This window comes from Nanorana parkeri, unplaced genomic scaffold (assembly GCF_000935625.1).
Source record: "Nanorana parkeri isolate BGI_ZX_2015 unplaced genomic scaffold, ASM93562v1 scaffold465, whole genome shotgun sequence".
Classification (NCBI taxonomy): domain Eukaryota; kingdom Metazoa; phylum Chordata; class Amphibia; order Anura; family Dicroglossidae; genus Nanorana; species Nanorana parkeri.
This window is the reverse complement of record NW_017306733.1, coordinates 1,148,247-1,156,315: the sequence shown is the minus strand read 5'-3', so window position 1 is coordinate 1,156,315 and position 8,069 is coordinate 1,148,247. Positions and strand designations below refer to the sequence as shown.

At 53.5% G+C, this 8,069-nt stretch overlaps 1 protein-coding gene across 1 annotated transcript in view; it reads right to left on the bottom strand.

Moving 5' to 3' along the window:
- Nucleotides 1–10: 10 nt before the first annotated feature.
- ZC3H18 (zinc finger CCCH-type containing 18) overlaps nucleotides 11–8,069 on the bottom strand; it is a 71,279-nt gene continuing 63,220 nt past the window's right edge. Inside the window, exons 17-21 of the mRNA XM_018560563.1 lie at nucleotides 7,315–7,431; nucleotides 6,953–7,173; nucleotides 3,683–3,779; nucleotides 480–573; nucleotides 11–302 (exon numbers count right to left, since the gene is read on the bottom strand). Coding sequence (XP_018416065.1) covers nucleotides 101–302; nucleotides 480–573; nucleotides 3,683–3,779; nucleotides 6,953–7,173; nucleotides 7,315–7,431 — 731 coding nt within the window. The 3' untranslated portion in view covers nucleotides 11–100. The remainder of the gene's footprint in view (nucleotides 303–479; nucleotides 574–3,682; nucleotides 3,780–6,952; nucleotides 7,174–7,314; nucleotides 7,432–8,069) is intronic.

Sequence of the window (8,069 nt, the reverse complement as noted above, 5' to 3'; positions counted from 1 at the left end):
GGGGGGGGGGGAACATGAAAGTCCCGGCCTGCGCTGCGAGGTGTGCTGAGACTCGTGGTTCCCGGGAAGATTCCGGATGGCGGGCTGGCCTCTGTCCTCGCTACGCTTTGCCGGGTATCTTGGCCCGCTTGCGAGCGATGGCGTCCTCCACAGCCTTGAGCTGTTTGAGAAGTTCCTCCCTGCGTGACAACGTGCTGGATTTCCCGGGCTTGGCGCCGGCGGCCGGGGCGGCCTCTGGAGCTTTTCCGGGGATGCTGGTGACTTTGCTGGAGCTCTTCGGAGGCGGAGAAGACGGACGTTTCCTGGGGAACGGAATGAGGAGAATTAAAGCGGATTCTAGAAGGATCACGCGGCTGCTTATAGTGATTATATCAGCAGATTGTTCAGCGCTGGTGCTGGCTGCGTTGTCTGAGATCACCACATCTGGTATAACAGAGAGCCTCAGCGAGATGTGGATCTTCCCCTTTAAGATCACCTACCTGTCGGGCAGCATGGGGTATGGCTTGGTGTTTGGAACCCGCTGGCGCTCCGGTTTCGGTGACGGGGGCTTCCCGGGCGGTTTGCGGTCTTGCGCTGCAGAAAAAAAAATGACAGAAAAAGGAGAAGTTACGAGAGGAAACCTTCAAAGCGCTCATAGCGTAGCGGACGCACCACCAGTGATGTCATCACTTCCCAGCGATATCATTGGTTGAACATTCTGAAAAATTGTGAACCCCTTAATGCCGGCTGTACATATATACGTAGGGGTACGGAGGCGGAGCCTTACACTGTGCTGTCACATGCTGATGGGTGGCGTCGCTGCTTTGTCCTGGGAGCGCGCTCAATTGCGCACCCCCCAGAAACTGTGACTGCGTTGATCGGGAGCCAGTGGAAGGGCCAAGCACACGACGAGGGAGCACGTGGAAGGGCCAAGCCCACGACGAGGGAGCCCGTGGAAGGGCCAAGCCCACGACGAGGGAGCCCGTGGAAGGGCCAAGCCCACGACGAGGGAGCCCGTGGAAGGGCCAAGCCCACGACGAGGGAGCCCGTGGAAGGGCCAAGCCCACGACGAGGGAGCCCGTGGAAGGGCCAAGCCCACGACGAGGGAGCCCGTGGAAGGGCCAAGCCCACGACGAGGGAGCCCGTGGAAGGGCCAAGCCCACGACGAGGGAGCCCGTGGAAGGGCCAAGCCCACGACGAGGGAGCCCGTGGAAGGGCCAAGCCCACGACGAGGGAGCCCGTGGAAGGGCCAAGCCCACGACGAGGGAGCCCGTGGAAGGGCCAAGCCCACGACGAGGGAGCCCGTGGAAGGGCCAAGCCCACGACGAGGGAGCCCGTGGAAGGGCCAAGCCCACGACGAGGGAGCCCGTGGAAGGGCCAAGCCCACGACGAGGGAGCCCGTGGAAGGGCCAAGCCCACGACGAGGGAGCCCGTGGAAGGGCCAAGCCCACGACGAGGGAGCCCGTGGAAGGGCCAAGCCCACGACGAGGGAGCCCGTGGAAGGGCCAAGCCCACGACGAGGGAGCCCGTGGAAGGGCCAAGCCCACGACGAGGGAGCCCGTGGAAGGGCCAAGCCCACGACGAGGGAGCCCGTGGAAGGGCCAAGCCCACGACGAGGGAGCCCGTGGAAGGGCCAAGCCCACGACGAGGGAGCCCGTGGAAGGGCCAAGCCCACGACGAGGGAGCCCGTGGAAGGGCCAAGCCCACGACGAGGGAGCCCGTGGAAGGGCCAAGCCCACGACGAGGGAGCCCGTGGAAGGGCCAAGCCCACGACGAGGGAGCCCGTGGAAGGGCCAAGCCCACGACGAGGGAGCCCGTGGAAGGGCCAAGCCCACGACGAGGGAGCCCGTGGAAGGGCCAAGCCCACGACGAGGGAGCCCGTGGAAGGGCCAAGCCCACGACGAGGGAGCCCGTGGAAGGGCCAAGCCCACGACGAGGGAGCCCGTGGAAGGGCCAAGCCCACGACGAGGGAGCCCGTGGAAGGGCCAAGCCCACGACGAGGGAGCCCGTGGAAGGGCCAAGCCCACGACGAGGGAGCCCGTGGAAGGGCCAAGCCCACGACGAGGGAGCCCGTGGAAGGGCCAAGCCCACGACGAGGGAGCCCGTGGAAGGGCCAAGCCCACGACGAGGGAGCCCGTGGAAGGGCCAAGCCCACGACGAGGGAGCCCGTGGAAGGGCCAAGCCCACGACGAGGGAGCCCGTGGAAGGGCCAAGCCCACGACGAGGGAGCCCGTGGAAGGGCCAAGCCCACGACGAGGGAGCCCGTGGAAGGGCCAAGCACCCGCCGAGGGAGCCAGTGGAAGGGCCAAGCACACGACGGGGAGCCAGTGAAAATTGAAAGTGAAGCCAGACAAGTGACTTGTCAACTCTTTACTTCTCCTAAAACAGACACTTAGGGGTGACATGAGGGGCCGACTCCTTCCATTTTCCAGGTTGAGTCAGGGGCCCCTAAATCCAGGATGCCAGCTCTGAAGGCGGAGCTCAGCCACGCCTCTCTGCCTCCCACAATGCAATGGTCTGAGACTCCTCCAGCCAATACTCAGAGCTTTGGCAGCTTTTCTTGGACGTCTTTGGTGCGGGCCCCGGCCTGGCGTGTCCTGGTGTATATGTTTGGGAGCAGAGCATTGTATCCTATCACGTGTGTCCCCTATGAGGTATATGTGAGCACCCAATAAACATGAGACTGGTCAGGTGTAAGGGAAGAAAGATGAACATTTGCAACATTTTACTGAAACATCCGAAAACCGAGAAGCAGTGTGACTACAGCTTGTGTGAGATGGAGATAACGCCGGAGCATTAACAAAACCACAATCGCCCCGGGGAGAAGCCCATTACCCGCGCATCGAACCCCCCCGAGCCGAGGACAACATAGTACTGTACACAGAGCCAGTCATGTGGCCAGAGGAGCTTACACTCTAATGTCCATCCCCCCCACACACACTATTATACATTTGTATAGCTCTGACATATACCGCAGTGCTGTACAGAGAACACTGAGCCGGTCCCATCAGTCTCTGTACAGCGGAGCTTACCCTCTAATGTTCCCCCACAGTCACACACTATTATACATTTGTATAGCTCTGACATATACCGCAGTGCTGTACAGAGAACACTGAGCCGGTCCCATCAGTCTCTGTACAGCGGAGCTTACCCTCTAATGTTCCCCCACAGTCACACACTATTATACATTTATATAGCTCTCATTACTGCACAAAAGCTCTTTACTGTGAATTATGTGCATCTCTGTACAGCGCTGTGGCATAGGCCAGAGCTATATGAATGTATGATAATAGTGTGCGACTGTGGGGGGGAGGGGACATTAGAGTGTAAGCTCCTCTGTACAGAGACTGATGTGACTGTGGGGGGGCATTAGAGTGTAAGCTCCGGAGGGGGGTGGGGGGGGGGGGACATTAGAGTGTAAGCTCCTCTGTACAGAGACTGATGTGACTGTGGGGGGGATATTAGAGTGTAAACTCCTCTGTACAGAGACTGAAGTGACTGGGTCTCTCACTCCTCCGTATTGTATTATATGGAGAATGGAACCGAGTGCAGAAATCTCACCAATCAGAATCTCAGACGGAAAGAAGAACTGTCAGATTAAACTCTCCAGTATAAATCAAACACTGTAATATCAGGTGTGTGTGGAGTGGCCCTTTAAGACATACCACCCTCCCGGTGTTCAGATGAAGTGCGTCATACTCACCCCGATCTGGGGACAGGTTGGACTTTTTGGCAGGCGGTGAACTCGGCCGGTCTTTATCGGAAGGTTCATATCTCTTCCTACTCCCTTTATCCGTGCCCTGTAAGTGGGAGAGATCATTTCATGAGATGGAGGCAATACTGCGCGGGACTAACTGCGACAGGCGGAAGATTGAGATAAACCCGAAGGTGTATCATCCTCCCCAGATCTGCGTGTGATATCGGCAGGCCTAACAACTGAAGGGGAACTCCAGGGAAACACTAGAAGAGCAGCGGAATAAAACACCTTTTTTTTTTATTTAAATCAAAGCCGGTTGTGGACACTGCACATGAAAAACGTCATTATAATACACAGGGCAAGAAAAGTACACCCGGTCCTACTGCCTGACCTTCAACCCCTTCCTTGTCGGCATTTCCATGCTGTCAAAATGACGGGAGTTGCAGTAAAAATACAGAAACTGTAGAAGCCGCTGTTATAATACATTGTTCAGAGGGAGATAGAGAGACCCAAAGTAACATTGTTTATACACATTGATCAGAGGGGAGAGAGAGATACAAAGTAACATTGTTTATAAACATCGATCAGAGGGAGATAGAGAGATACAAAGTAACATTGTTTATAAACATTGATCAGAGGGAGAGATACAAAGTAACATTGTTTATAAACATTGATCAGAGGGAGATAGAGAGATACAAAGTAACATTGTTTATACACATTGATCAGAAGGAGAGACGTCAGACGCTTAATCGGTTGACCCCTATTATGGAGTTGGGGTGAAGGGAACTGTATGGGCAGGTGACAGCATCTCCAAAAAAGGGCATCCTGGACTCAGCGGGTCTCCTTACCTACGTGCCCTTTGCAGCCACGGCTGTGACAGGGCTGGGGCCACCGTCTCATGTCAGCAGGCCACATGCTCCCCAATAACTGGAAATGCCAGATATTCTCACCTGCTGTATAGGGGCAAGGAGCTGCGAGGGAGCGCTGGTAAGATGAGTCTATGGGGGGAAGCCCTTTGCAGAGGTGCTGTCACTGTGCCCTGCATGCAAAGTGTCTCTTTGAGAGCTCTCGTAATACATTTTGGAGTAACAATAGCCGAGCTCGGAAACAGAATTTCCACTTTCCAGGCCGGTCCCGTCTCTTGCCACTCTTCCGTGTATATAGCAACCCGGCACAGGAAAGTACTGTGTGTGTGTACGCCGTGCGGTATGAATGGGCTTTCCAGGCCGCTCCTGTGGTTTCCTGCCTATTGGACACTTGCCAGGGCTCTCCGGCCCATGTGCTGGTTAATAAATACAGGGAAGGAATTCCGGGAATGTGCTAACGCTATGGAGCCAGAGCTGTGTAGAACACCAGATGAAAACATTACAAAGCTACCGCTGTAATATGATCATCAGGTGCACACAAAGCCCTCCGGCCGGGATTGTCACCGCATTCAGTTCTACGATCTATTCCTGCCCGTGTTTCCCCGTGTCTCAAAAAAAAAAAATAAACACACTAGGTCTTATTTTCGGGGGAGGTCTTATTTTTTTTTTTTTAATGTACAACAATCCAAAGTTAACGCAAATCCAAATTAAATAATCCAAAATGGCAAAGTTAAGAATAGAGTGATCAGGGCAATCAGGGGTGTTGTACCTTTCCAAGAGCAATTTGGTAACCAATCGCTGGCCAGAATGAGCGAAACGCACTTTCACTATCGATTCCTCACAGGCGGAGTGCATTTGGTATCACTCCGCCTGTGACAGGAGCCGGCGCTATAGAGGAAGCATCGGCTTATGCGGCTCTGCTCCCTCCGCTGCCGCCTCGCTTCCTCTAGCGCCGGCTTCGTTGGCACCGCTGATTCTCTCCTGCCTCTCCCGTGGCTCTTGAAGTTCCTCCTTATGCCACCACCGGCCCTGGGAATGGTCACAACTAGGTCTTATTTTCCGTGTAGGTCTTATATTTTAGCAATGCCCAAAAATAGTACTAGGTCTAATTTCGGGGTAGGTCTTATTTCCGGGGAAACAGGGTATTAGAGATTGGCTTACACCTACACAGCACTGATGCTTATGACATTACGGCGCACCGATTGAAACTGAATTCTATCCTTAGCTCCCCCCCCTTGTAGCAAGTAGTCTTCTGCGTTGGAACGGAATACTCTCAATTCCCTGCAAACTTGTATCTCCACAATATAACCCTTTGAGATGCCGCAGCTATCTTACACCTGCCTTTATGGTCTGTCTAAGCAAAGCTGCAGTAGCTATCTCGAGGCTGCCTTTGTCTGTCTGAACATTTCCAATCATCATCATCGTTAATTCCTACTCCTCCTGAGTCATACTATTGTCCCCGGCCTCTCACAGCTGTTATCTTTCTTTGCCATCAATCAGTTTTGCATTTTGCCATGTGTGGGGGGTGATCTTTGTACTGCTGTTCCTGAGCATTATATGAAACAACACAGCCCCGGCATCCCTTTAGGTGTGCATGCTCACTCCTACGAGCCATGAGTGATGCAGACCACCTGTGCAACCTGCTGGTCAGTTGCTCCAGTCCACTCTATTATGCCTTGGATGCGTTTTCAGATGCATAAGGTTACCGTATTTGCCGGCGTATAAGACGGGTTTTTAGACCCAAAAACAATCGCCCGAAAATCGGGGGTCGTCTTATACGCCGGGTATACTGTATGTAGCTACATACAGTATATCGCACTGAGCCAATCACGGCAGGCTTCGTATTCATTAATACAAAGCCTGTATTAATGAATACAAAGCCTGTATTAATGAATACAAAGCCTGTATTAATGAATACAAAGCCTGCCGTGATAGGCTCAGCGCGATATACTGTATGTAGCTGAAGGATGGAACCCGGAAGATGGAGGACACTGCGGGGATCGTGTACAAGGTAAGAGACTGTAATCCCGAGTGTAGCTCGGGGGTTACCGCTTATGGTACTGAAAATTAACCCCGAGACACACTCAAACATTATTTTGGGCTATACTTGTCTTATACGACGAGTATAGCCCAAAACCTATATTTTAAACACAAAAAGTAGGGGGTCGCCTTATACGCCCAGTCACCTTATATGGCGGCAAATACGGTAGGTATTTTACGTGTACATGACACTTCAGCTTTAACCAAAACCCTAATGCCAAATAATTTACTATAGCCTGCTCGGGTGCTGTACGGGCATTGCACAGGCTTGCTGTAAGATACGAGTGAGGCTCGGCTAGAAGGAGACTGCAAAAAAAAAATGAAACTTCGAATTAAATTGTACCCCCAAAATAACACAAAATGAGGTCACCTTGCTAAGCAGAGTCAATTTGATTTCCTTGTGAGCGCTGAAGCCGCTCAGGGCCGGCGGAGGGGCGGCTGGTTGAGCGGATATTTTTGGACCACTAACTGGCTTCGGCGGTTTTGCAGTGGCGGCTGCTTTCGTGGTCTGTACGGCGGGATCCCGAGCTCGCTTGTCCTCTTCCCGAACCCGCTTGTCCTCTTCCCGAGCTCGCTTGTCCTCTTCCCGAGCTCGCTTGTCATCCTCCCGAGCTCGCTTTTCATCATCCCGAGCTCGCTTGTCATCCTCCCGACCGCGCTCCTCCCGACCGCGCTTGTCATCATCCCGACCGCGCTTGTCATCATCCCGACCGCGCTTGTCATCCTCCCGACCGCGCTTGTCATCCTCCCGAACTCGCTTGTCATCCTCCCGAACTCGCTTGTCATCCTCCCGAACTCGCTTGTCCTCTTTAGGCCGCTGGCCCTCCTTTTTGGTTTTGTCGGCAGAACCTAAAAAGACAACAGATATAAATGCAATGGGACCGGCTTATGATAGAACTTTGTTATGCCCCACCCCCTTGACACCAAACTGACCACTGTATGGCAGATTATGGGCCAAGTGCCTTCGTTCTTGGATAAAGAGATTTATATATGTTAAAGAAAAATGTACACCAGTGCCACATAGATGATGTACATACAAAGTCAGGCGACAGATTTATTATCCAGTATTGTAAAGGACCGGGCTCACTACTCCAGACAATTAGCTTTGGTGAAGCCGCACATACTGTATATCCCAGAAGAAGCCCAAAAGGAGAGGGGGGGGGGGCTTGGAGAAAGGTCCAAATATACAGGAAGCCCTCACAGCAGCACGCTAATGGTCAAGAGTCCAAACTGAGGCTTTATTCAATATTAAATTTAAAACAATGGGTGGAGACGCTCCCTCCCTTCTTTAGGGCTTAAGTATTGTCACTCAGCCTCATAATCTGAGCCGACCTGTGACAATGAAACTGTCACAGGTCGGCTCAGTAGATTGGGAAGAGAACACAAACCGTCGCTCGCTCACTTCTCGATCTATCCCTGCAGAGAGCCGTGACTGTCACTCACGGCACTCTGCTGGGATTCCTTCCACCCCGCCCCCCCACCCCCCA